This window comes from Zingiber officinale, chromosome 7A (assembly GCF_018446385.1).
Source record: "Zingiber officinale cultivar Zhangliang chromosome 7A, Zo_v1.1, whole genome shotgun sequence".
NCBI lineage: Eukaryota > Viridiplantae > Streptophyta > Magnoliopsida > Zingiberales > Zingiberaceae > Zingiber > Zingiber officinale.
Genome location: NC_055998.1, coordinates 19135940 through 19158381, shown reverse-complemented (window position 1 = coordinate 19158381; position 22442 = coordinate 19135940). Strand labels below are relative to the sequence as shown.

General features: G+C 37.4%; 3 protein-coding genes across 3 annotated transcripts; 1 reads left to right on the top strand and 2 right to left on the bottom strand.

The window, feature by feature from the left end:
- The first annotated feature begins 2413 nt into the window (after positions 1-2413).
- On the top strand, positions 2414-3611 carry LOC122001097 (ervatamin-B-like). Its single transcript, XM_042555677.1, has 2 exons — positions 2414-2819; positions 2912-3611. Exons 1-2 carry the CDS (start codon positions 2420-2422, stop codon positions 3502-3504), a joined length of 993 nt encoding a protein of 330 aa, XP_042411611.1. The 5' UTR covers positions 2414-2419; the 3' UTR covers positions 3505-3611.
- Positions 3509-13437, bottom strand: LOC122001096 (terminal nucleotidyltransferase 4B-like). Its single transcript, XM_042555676.1, has 13 exons — positions 12947-13437; positions 10611-10723; positions 10456-10512; positions 9200-9295; positions 8956-9026; positions 8399-8441; positions 7169-7249; positions 6865-6924; positions 6728-6796; positions 4878-4975; positions 4740-4788; positions 4608-4652; positions 3509-4403 (listed from the first exon to the last, which is right to left on the bottom strand). Exons 1-13 carry the CDS (start codon positions 13263-13265, stop codon positions 3870-3872), a joined length of 1635 nt encoding a protein of 544 aa, XP_042411610.1. The 5' UTR covers positions 13266-13437; the 3' UTR covers positions 3509-3869.
- Positions 13438-14740: 1303 nt separating this feature from the next.
- Positions 14741-15647, bottom strand: LOC122001098 (pathogenesis-related genes transcriptional activator PTI5-like). Its single transcript, XM_042555678.1, has one exon. The coding sequence runs from the start codon at positions 15460-15462 to the stop codon at positions 14995-14997; it is 468 nt and encodes a 155-aa protein (XP_042411612.1). The 5' UTR covers positions 15463-15647; the 3' UTR covers positions 14741-14994.
- Between the last annotated feature and the right edge of the window lie 6795 nt (positions 15648-22442).

Genomic DNA, 22442 nt, shown 5'->3' with positions numbered 1-22442 from the left:
TTGTAACTTTATTACATGCAATAATGATGTATGCCCTTTTTGGTAATTTTGTTAATAAAAAGATCTTATAATACCAAATACATCAATATCTTTAAGTTGATTATAATAAGTTCGCCCAAACACTTTAACAACTTATTTTTAAAATAAGATCTAACAGCTTATAAGCTCCTAAAACAACTTATAAGCTATTAGATCTTATAAGATGTTTTTAATAAGTTTAGCCAAACACCCCCTAAATCTGAATGGATGACCTCAGATTTGCATCAACGGTGTGAATGAAGCTAGTACTGATCCAACGACTATGACCACTCCAGATTTGAATCCAAGGCTCCAGATCTTTATCAATCGCTAAGATCTACTCCCTCTTTGACTTGGATCGATAGGATCATGATGAATGACTCAGATCTTCTCAGATATTGGATGGACGATTCAGATTACTCCCGAACTTGATCTCCTCGTTTAAATCCGGATTTGAGCTCGATTTGGTCTGATTTTACTCGAATCCATGATCATTTGATGCCTATAAAAAATACATTCAAATATTAGCATTAAATACCACAAATATAATATAATTTTCATCAAAAGGTAAAAATATCTACAACTCGTGAAATATGATATAATTACATATTTAGCATACAAAAAAAACAAAAAGTATGAAAATAAAAGCCTAAAGAATATAACAAAAAGATGGTTATCAATTCCTCCATATTTATTCTTGCACGTCCCGAGCAAATAAATCTATGAAGCAAACTAAAAATCATCTCCTACATAATTTTCTAGCAATACTTTGAAGATAGTAAAAGATATTTACCTAGAACTGTCAAATTTACAAGGATCAAAATATTCATGAATCCAAACATTACACTAGTCAATAAGCATGATGATATTAAAACTTGAGTACACTTAAGCATAAAAATAACCTCACAAGGTAGTATTTCATCTCTAGCTCTAAAAATATATGTGAAAATGGAGTTCCACTTGAGGGTTATTATACTATTGATGAGGATGACTCCCTACGTAGATCACTAGTGTTTAGTTATGCCTAAGATCAGGTGGTAAAATGAGATGTCAAGGCTTCTTGTATTTGCTTTGATGTTGTTGTATCAAGATGAGTCAGCTCGCAATCAGTTGTTTTGGTTTATATGTTTTACCTTATGTCTTCCGTTGTGTTTGCATGATTCTAGCCGTGTGGCTGCATATTATCTTACGTGGTTGTGTTTTTGTTCCAGTCGTGTGGGTTGTAGGTACTATAATTGTACTGCCTTATGCCATTGTATCCAGGTTCTCTATGTTATCATAAGGAGGGAGATATTGTTCGTTTGTCGAACAGAGACTCCTTCAGGATATGACAGCCTTAGTCGCCTACGTCGCCGCTAGCTCAACCTCGATTTTCAACTTCATATGCTTTCAAGGCCACTCTAAAATAACTTCATCTACTCATCTTCCGATTCTATCTAGATTGTATATTCACACATAGTTTGCTTAAAGCATGTGAAGAGTAATGCAACCCCCTCATCATTAATTAGGATCATTTCTCAGCGAATATTAGCAGGCACGTTGGCTCATATGAGGACTACGATAAGAAAATATGCAGAGAGGTGTCCTCCTAACAACTACATAAAAATTAAATTTCTCTTTCGAAACCTTGGATCAGAGTCTGTTACTCTCCATCTTCCACATATCACCTACAATAAATGCTAACTTACCCATTCGAAGTAGTCCCGGATCCATTATAGAGTCGTTCGTCCTCGTCAGCAGTCTTCGGAGAGATGAAAAAACACGTGTTACATTTACTAATCACAAAGTCTTGAGCTTGCGTGCCCAAAGAGTTTATTGCCACCTATCAAACTGCATTTTCCAACCCTAACCTAATAGGAAGAAATGGACAAGGACATGCATGACAACGAACATATTGCTACAGCTCATCAAACTAAAAATCCAATTGAAACCGCGTGCGTGAGTATATTTAAGATATATGGATTTGAGCACGTTGAAATCTACGGTGTAGCATGGGGCAAACATAAACAAAATGCTACCTTTTAGTTACGCTAAGTTATGGTCGATCCTATCTATTAGTTGTACTAAGTACAATCCTTAATTTAATAACAATATCCCTTTCCCTGGATCTTGGGTGAAAGAGACCATCACACAAGTCTATCCCCATTATTATTAGATCATCCACGACTCGTGCAATTAAAAATTCAAACTCCCTAAACCCTAAAATCACCAAAATAAAGATTATTAATTTCCTGCTATAATCTCCATGACCCATACTCCTGATCCATTAGCCTATCCCTATGACTCCATTATCTAATCAAATATTGCTGATAAATAAAACTTCAACTTCTCTACTCTATATATTGCACTGCAAGATGCCCTTGTTGATTATCACTTCGCTGCGGTACTGATAATGTCATCGATGACAGGTCTCGTCTTGTTCTCCTTATTACTCTCAGGTTTCATGTCCTCCTTTGCAGATGTTGCCATGCACGAGCGGTGGATGGCGCAGCACCGGCGCATTTACAAGGACGCGGCGGAGAAGGATCGGCGATACCATGTCTTTAAACGCAACGTCGATTACGTCGCCGCCGCCAACAACAACGCGAGCCGCATGTACAAGCTCGGGCTCAACCAGTTTGCTGACTTAACAAATGATGAGTTCATGGCTCTGCGTGCTGGATCGAGGCCGAATGGAGCGAACACGGCAGCGGCGTCTAGAAGCTTTGGATCCGACGGCAATGCGTCGGCGTCCGTGCCTGCCGCCGTGGACTGGCGGAGCAAGGGAGCAGTGACTCCGATCAAAGATCAAGGAGAATGTGGTAAAACGAAATAATTAATTAAAAATTATATTAAAAGACAGATTAAATGTCCCGAAAAAAAAAGGCTGCTATAGTTAATGTCATTTTGTCAGCATGCTGCTGGGCCTTCGCAGCAGCGGCAGCAACAGAGGCCATCATCCAGCTCCGAACCGGCAAACTCATCTCTTTGTCGGTCCAAGAACTAGTAGACTGCGACGTCACCGGCGAGAACAACGGCTGTGACGGTGGCACCATCGACGGCGCCTTTGACTTCATCGTCCGCCGCGGCGGGCTGACCACAGAAGCAAACTACCCTTACACAGCGTCAAACGGCAACTGCAACCCGTCACTAGCGGAGAAGCCAACGGCCGGAATTAGGGCCTACATGAGAGTGCCAAACATCGGCGAGTCATCGCTCACAGCAGCGGTGGCCAGGCAGTCAGTGGCGGTCGCAGTCGACGCGGGAGGGCTGGACTTTCAGTTCTACTCGAGCGGCATCTTCACCGGAGAGTGCGGGACGGAATTGAACCACGGAGTGATAGTAGTGGGCTACGGAAGGACGAAGGGAGGAAACAAGTACTGGATAATTAAGAACTCGTGGGGAGTGTCATGGGGTGAGAAAGGGTACCTGAGGTTGCAGAGAGATGTTGGCGCCACTGAAGGGCTCTGTGGCATTGCCTCCTACGCCTCTTATCCAACAGCATGAGTCATATATAATGGAACTATACCTTGACCACAATGCTTACAATAAATATAGTGCCAACAAGTTTTATATTGTCCGATGAATAATATACATTTTATCAGCTGAACAAACTCAATTCGGGAAGGAGCACCTATAAAATACAAACCAATAAACAATGATCTTGAAGCTGGTAGTTCTGTCGGAGGAAGAACTCATACATGCTCTCTCACTGCTTCAATTGATTGCGATAGGGAAAAAGAATGGTTCCAGCAAAGTGTGTTCATATTAATAAACTTTAATCAATCATTGGTAGCAGCAGCTAGACGTTGGTGCCAAAGAGTGACTTTTGATACCTCTACATTCCTGTGATGGTTCTTCTCAACCAGCCATCAGATATTTTCTCTATAGAGTTTTTTGCCTAGAATCTTTCCCCTTTGTTTCGATGCACTTGCACTTAGCGGGCTCTTTTCTTTATGGTCATTGTCGAAGTGTTCTGACTTTTCAAATCTTTTCCTTCGCTTGGATGCGCTTGCACTTCGGCTACTCTTTTCTTTATTATCACCGTCAATGATTTCTGGCTTTTCTCTTCTGTTTTGCCAATGTTTTGATTTTGAAAATCTCTTCCAGGATGGTATGCTGTCGTTGTTGTTGTTCAGCTTCTCTCGTGGCAGTGGCTCATCGTCGACCAATTGCCAGTTATACACATCACCTCCATTCTCAAAACAATGCGCTTCCATCATTGATTTATCAGCTCCTGAGAGAAGGTTGTTAAAAGTCAGTTGTCCATCACCTGCCCCTTTGCGATCAAAAAGGACTGGATCTGGACGTATGATGTTCCCCAAAATGCCACTTTCTGGACCCAACCGCATGATGGCTTTCACATCTGTTAATGTAGAGTAAGCCGCTGCAAATGCAGATCTAACCTGCAGCAAGATAGAACATTTAGCCAGAGTTGGCAGCTTTGAATAATCAAAAATGTTTTGCCCACAAGTCACTACTGAGAAGAAAGAAATGCAAGGTTATGAGCATACAAAAATAATTCTCTATATATTTGAGATGTATAATATGTAGTTCATTTATTACCACTGAAATTGGAGAAAAGCATCTCGATCAAAAACAGAGCTTACCATAAAGTAGTTGTAGGAATTCTTCGCAAGGTCATTGTCTGGTGCCTAATTCAGTTTAATTCAAACAGATAGAACATCCATTAGTACAATAACCACGACTAACAAATAACAAGAGTGCAGCTGAAAAAACACCTGGGGATCCTCGATGGATAGCAAATATGATCTCTCCGAGTTGAAAAACCTACGGGAACACATATCAGTCTTGGAAAGCACATTGGCAAAAAAACAATGAAGTCTATATTAACATCGTTTTGCACAAGGCAATGGTACCCTTTATCAGTCTTGGAGAAAAACACCCTTTTGGAGTTGCAAGATATACCAACATTGCTAGTGTTCAATTTTCTTCCAAAAAACTCAAAGAAGCCAACCTATTCAAGGAAAGAGGTGGAAAATCATGAGAATTGAAACATTGTGTTTAATTGACTATCTAGAACTCCAAAGTTTGGTAAATGGGACTATATGAATTTTCAAAAGTGAATATTTCATCATGAAGATGGATTTAATCTTAACTTTTGGAACTAAACAGAGAACCATGGCAAATATACAACAAAGCCCCATGTTACACATCTGCAATTCTCTTTAGAAACCTGCACATTAAATCTTAAAGAGCATGCGTTCGGTACAATGTTAGCCTATGTGGAAAGATATTTGATAGTTCCAGAATGTCTTTAAAAAGTAGAAGTGATTTCTTCGTCTATACAAAGATTTAGAGCAAAGGGCTCTGTATGAAATAGAGTAAAGCAACTTGAAAATCCTTTCATATGGAAGCCTGTATCAAAGAAAAAGATGAGCAGAAAACCAAAAGTATCAGTGGTAGAGGCTAGTCATATATTGGTCTTCATGGTCCTTTTGTGGAGTTCCTCATTCATGCAGGAACTTGAACATTTCCATCAGAGATTACAAGAATAAACAGACATAACAGTGTTGCATCAACTTTCCCAAAATCATGAATGCTTTGATCCATTATGAAGAAACAGGAGCACATAATCAACTCCAGCACATGATCATTATCTCATATCTAATATACACGTTATGTTACCTTAGGTTATAAGTTATCATAATATATGCATTCATTGTTACTGCCTCATATGAGAGCAAGTATGGATACACTTATTTGGATCACTTTGGCAATGAGCTCAACTGCCCTGTTCTTAACAACAGATCAATGAGTAATAAGCATCGACTCTAGAAGTGGAGAGCCATAGATAGTGCCCTCCTCCTTAAAGGATTACAACTTGATAGCCTGAATCACTTCTGTGTTTGGAGATGTGATCTGTGCAGGCCTGAGGAGACCCATGCGGCAATAACAGAGGTGGAACAAGGAGGCGAAGGAATCACACGGTTGAGGCCATCACTATAACATGTTATGAATCAAGACCATTCAAGAATAGCCACGTGTTATGTAGAGGGAGAAGTTGTGTGGAACAAGGAGCAGAAAAACCATATTGTGTCAGGTTTTTCTGTTATGGCATAGATGGTAACAAAATTCTCTTGATTGCGATTGTAGACATAGGTACTCTTGAGGAAACACAAACATCTATGTGACTGTAGATATAGGTACTCTTATTGAACCACATGAATCTATTGTCTCCCTTTCTTGTCATGCATTATTCCCTCTTGTCATTCTCCTTCCTTGCGATTATTCTCTTGTTTGCACAACACATGGAACTGTTTTTCTCCCAAATAGAGAAGCTCATGGTCCGAGTGACCATGAACTTTTCCCTAAAGATATGACTCAAACACACACCTAATAACTAAATACATCATGTGAGACTACACTGACAACTATACAACTAAGTGCTTACATGGCAATGGCAGCATCTAAGTTTAGAGGTCATTATAGCATGTAGCTTATTATCATCACCATGTCATGATTGTGTTGTTGACAAAGGCAGCATGAATATATACTTTCTTAGATGGAGGAGTTCAAGCAGTTAATAATCCCACTCATACAAGATAGTACTATAATAGATATTGTGACTCATTCTAAAAAAAAGTAGTATTTTCATAAAGATCGAATACTTTACTGCCATATTAATGAACTCAACGTTGATCATATAAACATAAATAAATGAAAAAAGTGAATGAGACAACAGGAAACATATTAGTGTAAGTCATACCAAAAGAATGCCCAAATTATCTTCCATATGACAGCGGGAACTGTGTGAATCTAATCCACTCCAATGCATCTACAAAAGTGACTATCAAGAATTGGATGAGTTCAATAATGAATCCACAAGAATAATGCATTATTTACCTGTAAGTACACTATTAACATCACAAGAAGTGCATAAGAACCAATACCACCTGAATAAACCTGTGAAAAGTCCAAAAACAGTATCAAGACGGTGCATCCCCTATGATATGAAATAAAATCCCTTGGTTTGGTAGAACATAAAAAGTTTATTGCTGGCTAGCTTTAATTGATGAGGAAGACTTGCAGCATTATGAATGAGCAAGCCGCACAAGGTTGGTTACTCTATCTACTTGTTCAATTGTAGTTCAGTTCAATAAATGATTAGTAGAACATAAGTAGGAGAATTCATTGAACATGACAGAACCTCATTCAGTTCCCTTTGCTGCAGAAAAACCTTCAGGACTAAGCACAATGGTCTTAAAGGAGGCAGTTTCTGCACAGCATCCTAACCAAGCAGAAAAAAAAATAGTTCAGCAAGCTAGTGGATACCAACGGATCTTTATGAAAAACATTGTGGCAACTGGTACTTAATTAGCTACAATAAGAAATCGTAAGCTTCTAGCACACTAATTCCTAATAAACAATACCATTGCCATATTTTTGTATGAAGATCTTCCAATGACTAGGACTAAATGAGGAAAAATCAAAAAAAAAAAAAGTGAAAGAGGAGCAAGTGGGAAAATCTTTTTGGCCTTTAAGCAACGTCAATAGCAAGGACAAATCCTGTCCATAAACCCTAAATCATGTCTTAAAAGTGAATTAAGGCATCTTGTAACAACACTACACAATGGGAATGTTATTCCTCAAACGTGCATTTTATGTATTTGAATTCCGAGTTTCAGGGTAGTATATGTTAAAAAATCACCTCAGAGATTCTTAGCAGTTAACAAATATTATGCATCTTAGGTTTCAGAAGTGAACTTCTTGGATGGACTCCTCTGCTCAAGCAAAAATCTACACCTGAACTAGGAGAGACCCTATATTATTCAGAATGCTCTGCTTCAGTGAAATCTCAGTCAAGGTCCTTTCTTATTGAGCTCCATAATATTGAACTGTGTGATCCACCCAAAAATTTATGATATCTTTTTATGGACTCAAAGCACTGTTCTAGTTTATTTCAATGTGTCTTTTGAAGCATTGGTGGTATTGCTAACTAAGCTGATAAGCAAACTGGGCAAGCTAAACAGGAGAGAAACAATGCAGGGAAGAATCATGAAGATTTTGAAGTTCTTCGAGATGTTGTCACATACTAATTAGTGTTTCGAAGCAAATGGCCAGTATAAATTTCCGTTGCTTACCTAGAAAATTCCTTTGATAACTTTGTGTATTATATATGTAAGGAAGCAAAGATAAAAGAAAATCTTGAGCTTCTACTCTAAAGTTGTATGCACCTACTACCAGACAGTTGGAACTTGATATTCATACGCCATGATGTTTTTGGCAATATTAGTTGCATATTATTACCCTAGCAATCTACAGCAAACCTGTTCCCTTTCTGTAGCTGACTCAGCCAAATATAAGCAGCTTTTCTAAACCTTTGTTCAAGATAAATAACAAAAGCATATGATTACCCAGTGATGTTCTTTTCAATTACCTTCATATAATCAGCAGCTTTAGGTCCATTATCCACATCAAAACTGAAAGAATAATCAAACCTAAGATGTAAGTGTTAATTATCCAAAACAGAGAGAAAAAGGAAGAAGAACTAGTATAATTAATCTAGCATGAAATAGCAAGGATTATAATACCATAAAAAACTATTGGTTATATATAAAGAATTGGTAAAAAGAAGATTGAATAGCATTAGTCTGATTGTGAATATGAAGTTCTTGGTCAGCCCTAAAGATAGACTGATTGTGAATATTCTTAAACAAAACACTGTAAAACCTATTACCACTGACCTGTTCCAAAGAGAATAAATATCAGTCAGTTCTTTTCCACAGCTATTTGCAAGGAAATCATAACAAAATGAAGCCAAAATAGTAATGAAGAACTATGAAGAACAAGACGAATAGAGAAAAAGACCCACAGCCATTACTAACCAAAATTTTAGAGATTTATGTTACAGAGGAGTGTATAGAAACAGAAATATTAGTTAGCTGAAATTTCTTCTCTTTCCCAAACAAACAGAATTTAGAGAAAATTTTAAACCTGATATCAAAAGCTACACCACTTTTCTTCTCCATGAATTTTATAATTGGGATTCGAGCCTTTGCTATAACCTAAGAAGAAAACAAAGAAAAAAAATGTTAACCCTTGTATTGGTTCTTCATGCATTAGCAATTTTAATCTGTTTCTTCAGAAAATTTTGAGGATATAGACCACACACTCGTATTGATGCTTAGTGCATTAGCCTATAACTGAATTCAACAGAAATTTCAACAATATAATCTACCTGCACTTTTTTAGCAACACTTCTTTGAGATAATGCTCTTGCGAGAGCATAAAGCCCAATTTGTGGAGTCTTCACCTCTGAATCAAGAACCACAACCTAAGAAAAAAAGTTAAGATAGTCAAACTTAAGAGGCATAGAAAGTGGTTCAAGCTTAAATACTGCAAAAATAAGGATATCATCCATCACAAAGGTATATTGTGTATCATGTGTAGGGGTGCAAACGAATTGAAACATATTCGTGAGCTTTTCGAGCCGGCTCGAAAAATATTTGATTTGTATTCGAATTATAGAATTCAAGCCGAACTCAACCATGTTTGATAGTTTTTTCGAACAAAATTTGAACCTATAATATTTTGTTCGATTGTTCACAAGCCACTCACGAGCCGAATTCAAATTAAACTTTAATTATTTTTATACAATTTTAATTTAAACATACTTAAATTAAATTTCAAATAATTCAAATCAAACTCAAATTTAAGACCGAACTCGAGCTTGAATCCTATTTCGAATCGAACTCGAGCCAAAATTATTGGTATTTTTGAGCTTCGAATCAAATTCAAATATCATATATATTTTTAGAGCTCGAACTCAAATACAAATATTTCATAGCATTCGGCTCAATTCGGCTCGTTTGCACCCCTAATCATGTGGGGCTAAAATGTTTGCAAGTTAGCAATAAAGGTAATTTGTAGCAGTCAAATAATTATTGTAAATCCCAAAAGATTGAATTCATGTAAATGGTCCTTTTCCTGCCTAAGAAAATTTTGGAAAATTCCTAAAAAGACCTCAGCAGTTTGCATGAAGGGTGGATAAATGTATCCAGAAAGATAAAAGCAACTAAAAAGCAACAAATGCAAGATTTGAAGAAAAAGTCACTGATTATCTTCTGAAGGGACAATTGAATGAAAAATAAAATCCAAGAAAAACGACAAAGAAGGCATGCCCCACCTTTGGTTCAAATATGATCCTCGGTACCAAGATTTAATTCCTTAATACACAAGATATGTGAAGCTGTAACTTCAGAAATTGCAATACTTAACACCAGTAGGCTAACATTTTGCAATGCAACATCATGTGATGCAAAATTTAACTTTATGAAGGCAAGAATTAATCACTATTAGATTGTCAAGCATGAAGCTCAAAACACATTTACAAAAGTAAAAAAAATCTAAGATAAGGCAATTCCTATCAATTGAAGCAACAAAAAAATTACAAGTTACATACTGACAAATAATTTCTAGAGATCTAAGACTTACATCGATATCACTTGTTGGAAGGTATAAACCTGTCCTAAATGATCCAAAAATTTCAACCTAGATTACATGGAAAAATGCAAATAAAAGAAATTCAGATATCTCAATATCAATTGAGCAATTCTGCTACAAGTTAGAAAGAAAAAAAATGAACATACTCTGCAGTGAGGCCAGATATTTTTTATAATGTCGGATATGCATTGCGCAGCTGCACTTCGTGAGGCCTGTTCCTCTGGAGTTGGTGAGATGAAATCACAAAAATCAAGTATCTCTGCAGAAATCAAATAGCTGATATCAGTGCAATGGTTGTAAAATTTGCATGAAATTTAAAATATAAATACCAATGATTCGGAAAATAACCATAGCAATGCAAAAGGAATTCAATGAACCAGTTATGAGGGTAGGGGAGAATTTGACTTCAAACTTGATTCAAAGTATAACCTAGTAGATAAAAAAAAACATGCTACCACAGAAAAGGTAATCTTTTTGACAACATATAGTAGAAAGCATTGACTTCCAAATCCTCAAAGTAGTAAAAAATGCATAGTCAAGAAATTATTCAGAGCCACCTATCAAGGAAACTGAAATTTTTACCATTGAATCTAACCAGAAACATAATAGCAAGTTTGATTGTTATACTAGCCAAGTCTCAAAGCTAACATTAATACCACTCTGATCAAGGTCCAAAGCCCAGAACCTCAACCAGAGTAGTACCAATCGGATTGCATAGTGAGGCCAGCTTATATGTCATATGCAGGAAGAAAATTGATTGGTATAGATAAATGGCTAGTCATTTGACAATTACCAATTCAAAGACTCAGCACAAGTTTAGTCACTGAAACCTTTGGGCTGCAAAACATTTCTATTTAACTGCCAAAAGACTAATTTATGAGATAATTAGCATACATGCTCTTCAATCAGCATGAAGCTCTGATGTTCACTATGATATTCCTAGGGATTCCTTCACATTACATGTCTTTTTGATATCTTCTTGTAATGTGAATTTGCCTCGCATGACTTCAGATCTCCAATATTTTTCTCATAGTTATACCCTTCTGAATCTAATTAGATTTAAATCAGATAATGGTCACCTTCTCACAATGTGCTATGTTCTCCCTGACCCAAGGTTTCTTTTCAAATTTGCATCAAATGTCTCAAACCTCTTCCACCTAGTCAAATATGCTTAAACAAAATTCAAATATCAAGTTATGGACAATGCATTACCTTCTTCAGATATGATATGTAATTATGTATGATAACATATCCAAACCCAATTTTCTCCACACTGTATTGTATACCAATATACAACAATAATCAACAAAGATATGTAACATGGATCAGCCCAAACCTACTCGACAAAGAGAATGCAAACCTATATGATACAAGAGAAAAAAGTATACAGAAACCTAGAAAAGCCAATATCCACATTGTATAGAGAAACAACCATAGTGTTTAATATCTACAGAGCAAACTCTTCTCTACAGTCTCTAGGAAAATTTGTAGGAAAGCTACTCGAAAAATTGGGACTAGAGAAACTTGGGACAAAACACTATATACGGGTTTCAACCAACTTGTGCCTATCGGACAAGAAGTATAACTTGTTTATGCTCATGAATGCACGTGCAAATGATCTAGGCTGCTTGATTAAGCTAGGTATGAACTGATCTACTTGAAAGTTCACCAATATCCAACTCTGATGAAACTCTACAAGGTTGTGTTTACATTGATGGATCAGAATAAAAATAGAGGAAAGGATGACAGAAGAGAAGAAACATTGTTGTTTAATAGAGTTAAGAGATAAAAAGAAGAGAAATAGAAAAGAATCAATGGCCACTCCTTTCCATCAAATTTATTCCACTTTAAAAAGAGAGAATATGAGATAAAACTCTCTTCCTATGGTCTCCTCCAAAACAACTGAAGCATAAACTTTGTTGTTTAATAGAGTTAAGAGATAAAAAGAAGAGAAATAGAAAAGAATCCATACCCACTCCTTTCCATCAAATTTATTCCACTTTAAAAAGAGAGAATATGAGATAAAACTCTCTTCCTATGGTCTCCTCCAAAACAACTGAAGCATGTCTCTAGCCTCTTTCTCGTTCTTCACTCAAATAAACATCAAAAGGAAAGATTAGCAATTTCTGCTTTGCTTCTCCACCGAAATTGAGACAGCATAAGGTTTTTGTATATTTCCAGAAGGTGAATATTGAACTTGTAAGCTACAAACTAGGTAACAATTAAAAGAAAATTGATTGAAATAAACTAGGTTTGAGAGTGTGCAAGTATGGTCATCTAATCTGATAGCTTTGAACATTAAAACAATATTGAAGTACGAGGCCAACAAGCAAAAAAGACAATCAAAAATATGATTTTTTCCATCCTGCAATTTCCTTTGAGAATATATTTTATAGCATGGAGGAACCCCAATAGCCATGAGCATAGACAAACCAAAATCCCACTAAAAGAACAACAACCAACAAACATTCAAATTTTTTACCCTTGTGGAGCTGGAGCATGGGGCTCTTGAAGCGACAGCCAGCACGAAAGCAGGCTAGCTCAGAGACTCGGCCATGATCGGCACCTACGGGCGCAGGCACAGATGCCAACGGAGGCGTCTCGAGAGGCGCAGGTAGCTCGACGGTCCTGATGGGATCGAGGGATAGGTAGTCGGTGGCAGCGATCTCAGAGAAGGAACCGGCCGAGGAGGTGATCTGATTCCGAAAGATGGAGTACGACTCGGTAGGGTGTGGATCGACCTCGGGAGAGTAGGCGAGGGAGCAGACGGTGTCGTACAAGAAGGCCCCGCTTTCGCCCATTCCCGCCGTCTGCTGTGCAGGAAGCGAGGCCAAATCCGTGGATCGAAGAAGAGTTGCAGGGCGTCCCAGGCGGCGGCGGCGGTGGCGGTGGCGGCGGTGGCGGTGGCGGCGGCAGAGATAGTTTTCCTGTTCGAGTACCGTGGACGGTTCGCGTTTTTAGATTTAGTCTTATTTTCCAAATTTCATGCCCTAAAAGAAAATTGTATTTTATAAATTTCAGTTATTCTTAAAATATGCGTAACCGATAAATTTCATGCCCTCAATTGCTACGAAACTAATTTCCCGTTTACTTCAGGGAGCAAATCGATGGACGGATAGATGCTATGAACTTATCGTTCGCCATCTATCAGGTGTAGGACTATCCAAAGTGTAGATTATGAATTTATCCACAAATTAAATTTTAGGAAAATTCTGTTCTCTCTAAAAATCATAGTTCCACTCCTTATAAATTAATATATCTGTAATTAAATAAAATTATTTAAAATTTAGATTTATTTTATATTATCTGATAATTAATATTCTATTTTGATGTTAAATATAAGATAATTTTTAAAATTTATTACACAATTAATACAACACATTACACTTTTGCAGTCATTCTTACTATTTATACGAGTTCTTTTAATAGAATTTTCCAATTTAAAATTTTTATTAAAACGTGTTCCTATTGTATTCTTTGTCGTTGTTTTAGTTCTACAAAAGCATTTCCTTGACACTTTTTTGAAGATTTAATAATTATCTTCATTTATTGTTTTAGAATGTTTCAGTTTGCATTCGTATTTATTAACTAGATATAGAAAATTCGAATGAGACTACAGTAAAAAAATATATAGCTATGGAAAATTGGAAATACAACTCTTTTAAAAATAAGAAATGGTCTTGACAGTTTTGAAATAAACTCCTCCATCCACTTTATTTTGTTTCAAATAATAAAAAAGTAATTTTTTTTCCTATCCATTTTTTAATAAAAAAAAACTTCGCCTCTGTCTCTTTTCTCTATAGATACTGGTAATTTGAATAACGAAATCTATTTATTTAGAGTTCTGAATTATAAATAAAAATGGATGAATTTTTTTCTATACATTTATGTTGCAAGGATTAAAGCGATTTACTCGCTCCCTTTATCTCGTCAATTCATTATCAATAGAAAAAAATAAATCAAAAAAGATAAATCACCAATAATGATCACATGTCTTAATCATTGACCATCCAAAAGAAAAGGACATGATATTTTAATGCTAGTGATAAAAGATGAATATGTTTTAATCTTAAATAATTATAAGGGTTGATTTTTTTTAGTATATTTAAATTTACTAAAAATAAATAATTAATTTTATATTTAAAAAAAAAAAGAAAAATTTAATGGTCATCTCCTTCGTTGCGTCATTTTCCAAATTGTAGCAGCAAGTGGATCGAATGATGATCGCTGTGTCGTTGTGGTTGAGTTGATCATGCTTTACACTGGAATATGATGCAATCAAACATGACGCACGACATTGTTCATATTTCAAAAGAATTAATATAATTACAGGAAAAGCATATAATTAAAGAAGAGAATATATATATAATCTTTAAAGAAAAACGGCCTCAGGAAATTGGTCCCAGAGCTCTCGCCTCCACCCGCATATTGTTGGACAATGAATGAATATATATGGCATTTACCCGATCGAACTGGAATTTTGATCAGAAAATTCCGTTAATCTATCCATTAATTTATCCTTACCGCCGATTAGATCGAGTCGCGGGGTCTCTGGTCGTCGATCGCCGCCGCGGAAGCTCCGGCGGGGAAGGAAACGCCGGGCGGGAAGTTGAGGAGCGCCTTGGCGCCGCGCATCCGGAAGGCGGCGCGGTCGTAGGCTGCGGCGGCCTCCTCGGCCGTGTCGAAAGTGCCGAGCCAGAGGCGCGCGCCTTGGCGGGACGAGTCGCGGATCTCCGCCGCGAACTTGCCCCAGGGCCGGCGGCGCACGCCGCGGTACTTCCGGGCGCGCGGCTGGGGGGCGGCGCGAGCTCTGAGGAACATCGGGGGGAGAGGCGGAGTCGGCGTGGCTGCGGATGGGGCCATGGACGAGGCCTCGCGGAGGACCTCGAAGAGGATCATGTCCTGGGAGTCGTTCTCGTTGAGAGGTAGCTGCTGCTGCTGATGCTGCGTCTGCTCCTCTTCTTGCTTGATGGGGTGGCGCATCAGATTGGGGGCCATGGAACTTGTTGAGCGGAGAGAAGGTTGTGGGTGGAATTGGTATGAGGTGAATTAATGGATGGGTGGGAGAAAAGGGAAAGCGGCCCTGCTCTGCCTTGCTAGTTGCTACATGTCTTGGTTCAACGCCCCGAGGTAAGAGACGTGCTAGAATTGCCTACCTTTCGGAGGAGGATATTGTTCATCCCAGGCAAGCGACTGTCAGCCCTGTGATAAGATATGATCAGTGTTTTTGGACGGTCCAATGATTATTATATCATAAAATTTGAAATTTAAATTTTAATAAAATGGAAATAAATATTTTCTTTATATATTAATCATTATTTTAAATATTAATAATTATTCATGATTTCCCTCTTTCGTATTAATCTTGAGATGAATTGACGAGTACCAAGAACGAACATATTCATCTTTTATTACCACTAAATAAGATACAGTCAGATAAATAAATTTCTGAGAAATTTATCCTAACAGATTAAAGATTAAACATTTGAGGCGACATTTTAGATTCACTGGAAATTAAAAGTAAATACTTATGTAAATACTAACTTTATCAACCCGAGTAGGAAAAAGGGTTCATTTTCAAATTAAGTAAAGAAAAGTAAATTATAATGTCATTTATAATTGATCATCAAGTGATTAAACTGTAGAAAGATTTTTTTTTTTTTCTAAAAACATGAGTCCATTTGTAATTGAGTCATTGTTCCATTTTAGTAAAATTATTATCCTCTATAATTAACTCCATTTGTAATTGAGTCATTGTTCCATTTTAGTAAAATTATTATCCTCTATAATTAACTCCATTTGTAATTGAGTCATTGTTCCATTTTAGTAAAATTATTATCCTCTAATTAACTGAGCATATTTATGAGGGCATCTTAAACTATACCCTTCAAATGACTCTTCATGATTGGTACTATGGACGATTGACTTTGAGACGAGGGCTGATTTGGAATATATTATTTCATTTGTTGGGATCGATTAATATAGTCTCATCCTAGATCGAGTTGATAGAGCTAACTAACCTACTTGATTAATTTGCTCCTCTCAATTAATCTATCTAAATAAACCAATTTATCTAAGGTATTGTTTTGGCCAGGGTGGACTTTGAGTGTGAAAGGAATGCGTTAAACACCAAAACAATAAAATGAATAACAAAAAAGGAGAAAATAGATTATAAAATACTTATCTAAATTAGTTTTAGACTGAATAGAGTTTAGGACAGTCCTATTTTAGATCCGTCTTTTGACTAATTCACTTGCTCTATACGGCTCACTCAGTATGTCTTGTTAGTTTGAACCATTTAGACATGACTCTACTAAGGTCACATAGAGATCACCTATTAAATAGAGAATTTTAGGTCGTAAAAGATCTAATTTTTGCTCAATTTGATCAAATCAAAATATATGGCATGTAATAGTTGAAAAGAAAAACAAAATAAAATGTATCCTTCTTATTATTCATTCTCTCAGTTTTTTCTAGGTATGGCTCTGACAACCCCTATTCAGCTTTAAAGATCCCATCGACTCAAGCTTGGCTAAGGAAAAGTCTTATCAGCGAACTATTAAAAGATCTAGATAGTGTTAAAAGATCTAGATCTAGATCTAAATCCCATTAACAATTCTTTTTCATTAAAAAAATATAAATTTACCCTCCTAGTTGGTTTCCTAAATATTTCTCATCAATCTGAAGGATTTAACAATTAGTGTTCGGATGAAAATTCTCTTCTAAACTAGAAAAATTGTGATGTTGTTCGTATGGTCAGGAATGCAGAAGTCATTCTGCTTTTGATATAGCCAAATGTACGACAATAAGAAGATTTATAAAGATTGCTAGTTGTTAAGGAAGCCAATTTGTTCGATGCAATCCTACTTTTTTTTTTTTCTCCTGCGCGCCTTTTATATATATATATATATTTTGCAATTTAATTGCCATTTCTATGGCATAACACAAAACGCATGTTGTTGACGTGATTAGCAATTTTTAAAAATCAGTTCTTCGATTAGTCTACCACGTGTTTTTACTCTTTCATGATTGATTGGATCGACACGTCGGCGGCAAAATAAACCCCGAGAGAAAATCAGAAATAAAAGCACCCAGTGTTGGTTTAGTAAAAGGCCAGTGTTCAAAGATAAGATTAATTTTAAATTTTAAATTCTAAATTGTATTTTAAATACTGTCTTTTCAAACTTTAATTGGTCTATAAATTATGTATTATAATTTGTATTATAAAGATTAAATATCTTTTAAAATTAGATGAAGTTAATTATCTTTACTTTCACTAAATAAGATAATACATAAAATAAGAAAAATAAGATAATACGTAGAATAAGGAAAAGGAGAGTAAGAATATATGTTTATTTTCAATCCAACTAAACCTCTTTTGCATAGAACAAAGTATATTAAAAATGACTAAAGATTGTAACTTTTTTTCAAAGGTTGTGACTTTTCTCAAAAATTATGACTTTTCTTTAAAACGTTTTTCAATTATTTAAATATCCAATAATTTCTCATCATTTTTAATAATTGAAAAATACTTTATTTATAGATTACAAAACACATCTTGATAATTTATACATCAATAATGATTTCTTTTAGCGATAGTTTCTTAAAAGTTTGTAAATCATTTTGGTAGCTAAGTTTTGAACTAAAAGTTTATGTAACAAACCACTTGAACCATCATATACAGATTCACTTCTTTCCAATTGTTATAAATCGCATGCACTTTATATAATGCTACAATCATTTCATGAATGTGTCAAAATTTAAATCCAAAACTTTCATGATAATTAAATCCTACATTCATATAGGCAAGTTCTCAAATACCCTCACCATTTATGTTATTTTCTGAGACTTGTTAAGAATCATTAAGTTCATCCTCACTTTACTGGCGAGAATTTAAACATTTATCTTTAATATAGTGTTTCAACGCTTGTTAATGTATTTTTCACTACATTGAATCCAAGACTATGCAATGTGGTAGCATTGGATTGAGGTTTCCATTGTTGAAGGTTTATATCATGAACTTCAATCCCATCTCAATGGAAGTTCTTTCAACTATATCTTTAATTAATCCTTATGTTAAAAGATTAGCTAAGTTTTCTTTAGATTTAACATTATCTATGGTTATAACTCTACTTTTTTTTTTCAAGTCTTTAATCATACTATATCTCATTCCAACATGTTTTGACTTACCATTATAGACCTCACTATAAGCCTTGGCAATCATACTCGTACTATTACAATATATAGTTATAAGAGAGATAGGCTTTAGCCACATTGGTATCTCATACAACAAGTTTCTTAGCAATTCAGCTTCCTTGCTAGCTACAGCTAAAGTTACTTGTTAGGACCATTGGCCAGCTAGAAGGGGGGTTGAATAACCCTGTACAAATAAATAAACAAACCCTTCTCGGACAACTAACTTAAATAACAAACACTTGCATAAAATAACAAAAAAAATCAAACAGACAAAGGCTCAGAGAGTTTTCACTTGGTTACAACCGGGGAGGTTATTAATCTAAGGAAATGAATCGCATTACTTTCTCCTTCAGGCGGAGAAGCCTCTTTACAGCAGTGTAAGCACAGAAAATGAGAAGCTAAACTAACAAAGAGAAATGCACAAGTGTTGTTTATCAAGATGATTGATGTTCTTTAGCTTCTGGACCAAGGTTGTATTTATAGCCTTGATCGGGGTGCCTGGAAGAGTTCCAAACGTTTGGAGTGGGATAGAATTCTATCCCCGACGCGTCAGTCAAAGTCCACGTCTAATATGATAATATTTGAGTTCCGAGCGCCCGGAAGGGTTCCCGACGCCCGGACCTGTTGGTGCAACATCCCTCAGGTCAAGGTTGACCTGGTTGACCAAGCTTGAGTCTTGGTTTGAGTTTCGATGTTTGACAATGCAAGCTGATTGAAGAAGAGTCAAGTAGGTCAAGGATGACCGGATACTTGACTGGAAAGTCCTGGTGAGTGAAGCCAGGCAGAAGAAAATCCTAGTGAGTGAAACTAGGTGAAAGTCCTGGTGAGTGAAGCCAGGCAGAAGAAAATCCTGGTGAGTGAAGCTAGGTGAAAATCCTAGTGAGTGAAGCTAGGTGAAAGACCTGGTGAGTGAAGCCAGGCACGGGGAAATCCAGATGGGTCAAGATTGACCAGACATCTGGTGGAAGTCCAAGTAGGTCAAGGGAGTGACTGGATACTTGGCACGAAGAGAAAAGTCCAAGTGGGTCAAAGGGATTGACCGGACACTTGGTGGGGAGTCCTGGAAGGTCAAGGGAGTGGCCAGATGCTAAGCATGATATACCAACAGGTCAAGGTTGACCGAATGTTGGTTTGAGAGGCTTGGGACTTGGTTTTGGGCAAAAACCAAGAGCTGGATCGATCAGTGGATCGATCCAGGCTTTTCCCAACGAACAGAAAGCCTCTGGATCGATCAGTGGATCGATCCAGGTCTTTCCCAGCGAATAGAGAGCCTCTGGATCGATCAGTGGATCGATCCAGAGGTCTCAATTGATCAGCCGATCGATTGGGACGCTGCTGGTTCGCGCGATAAGCGCTGGATCGATTCGTGGATCGATCCAGGCGTTTTCCCAGAGCACAGAGGCGCTCTGGATCGATCCGTGGATCGATCCAAAGCCTCCACGATCGATTGAGAACTTTCGAATCGATCGGGATCCAACCGTTGCGTCGTATTTAAGCTGCAGGCGTGCGATGGCTGCGGTAGAGTTTTACGATCTCATCTCAGATCTTCACCAGCGACTCCACAGAGCTCTCCACGCCAGTTCTTGAAGTTCTTGGAGGTTCTCCCAAGTCAAGAGGCGGATCTATTGCAAGAGGAAGAAAGCTAGGGTTAGGGTTTCTTGTACGCATTGTAAGCCTTGTGCTTATATTTTGTATCCTTTCCCCTTCCTCTTGTAGTGTGAACTTGTAGGGCTTCTCCGCCTTCGGTAGTTACCGAAAAGGAGTGTTTACATAGTGGAGGGTGCGTGAGTAGGTGTGGATCCTTGGACTAGTCACCTCTTGTGAGGTGGATACCAAGTAAACCAACCTTGTTAGCGTTGTGTGGTTTGTTTCTTGTATTTCCGCTGCGCATCTTTGAAGAAACAAGCAACGACAAGCACCTAGCACGCGAAGAGCTATTCACCCCCCCCCTCTAGCTACTTTTCGGTCCCAACAAGTGGTATCAGAGCTAGGTCGCTCTTCACCGGAATCATCGCCGGAAGGGGCAAACAAAACAAGAAAAGCTAGAGGGTGAAGAAGTTGGAGCAAATTCATCAAAGTCAAAGAATTTAAGAAGCTCAACTTCAAGATGCAATTCCAAGATGGACTTGGATTTGACACACGGGTGCCTCCACCATTCACAATGACAAGCTTCGATCTTTGGAGATCAAGGATCGAAAATTTCTTAATGGTGGAGATAGAGCAATGGTTTGCTCTAATGGAAGGCTTCGAGGCTCCAAGAAATTCAAAGGGCAAGATCCTCAAGAAGAGCAAGTGGAGCCAAGAGCAAGTCCAAAGATGTGAGGCAAATGACAAAGCGACCAAGCTTTTGGTAAATTTATTGCCTAGTCACATTTTGGAGCAAATTGGAGAAGTCAAGGATGCCAAGGATCTATGGAGCAAATTGGCAACGCTTCAAGAAGAGGTCCCCTCCATTGTACCAAATCAAGAGGAATCCAAAGAGGGCGACTCATTGGAGCAAGACTAAGAGGAGGACTCCGAAGTTGAGAGATGCTCAACATCCAAAGAAGAAGTCCAAGAAGCCTCTTCTTCAACGGAATGCAATGAAGAGGGCAAGGAGGGAGCATACTCCTTGTTCCATGTACAAGAGGATGAAGAAGAAGGTGAAGCTTCCACCTCTAGGATTGAGGGGGAGCAATCTTCATTGACACCGGATCAAGAGCAAGAAGAATCCTCTACATCCGGGTTAAGAAGAGAAGAGGATGAAGAAGCTTCCACCTCCACAAGTCAAGAAAAATCAAATGGAGGAGCATCATTATCGGATCAAGAGGAAGCCTCTACATCCACATCACATGGAGGAGCAAGCGCCACCCCTACACAAGAAGGTATAAACATTTCAATTAAAAATAAAAATCATATTATATGCTTTGAATATAGGGAAAAAGGGCATTACAAAAGTAAATGCCCTAAATTGGCCAAGAAGAAGGACCAAGTGGCACCCAAGGGCAAGGAGAAGCCCAAGGAGACCATCCCCGGAACAAAGAAGAGCAAGGAGCACATTGTGTGTTTCTTGTGCCAACAAAAAGGGCATTACCGAAGTCAATGCCCTAAGGGGAAGAAGATGGTCAAGGCTCATGGAGGAAGCTCAAGTCAAGGGGGAGCCTCCAAGGTAAAAAGAAAGGTAACTTTCATTGAGCCTACCCCTTTAAATTATGGTAAAAAGCATGATAGTTCTAATTTATATCATTTTAATGATATTTACCATGAAAATAGGAAGCATGATAGCATTAAGGAAAAACATATAACTTTTCATGCTAAAACTACTACACCTAAGGCTAGGAATGTAGGTAAAAGTCTAGGCAAGAACTCTAAGGATTTTAGCTACAAGCCTAGAAACAAAAATGCTCATGGATGTAATAAAAATTCAAAATCTAAGGATTTAATGATAGAAAATCAAGTCTTGAGGTCAATGCTTGATAAAATGGAAAAGACCCTAAAAAGGATGAAAAATATCCTAAAAGGGCAAAAAGAGCATAGCCTAGGTCTAGGAGCACAAAGGTCATCAAATGGCCATAGAGGTTTGGGATACAAACCCAAGGCTAAGAAGGATGTGCCCTCTTACCATAGGGTTCCATATAGCTATGGAACCAACCCTAGGTCTAGTTGTCAAGTCAAAAATACAAGAAAGGTCATCCCTAAGAGTATTTTTGCAACAAATGTGACTAAGACTTCTAAGAAGTCCAAGAAAGTCACAAAGAAGGTCACAAGGGAAGAAATCCCTAGAATTGACCTAGAAAAGGTGA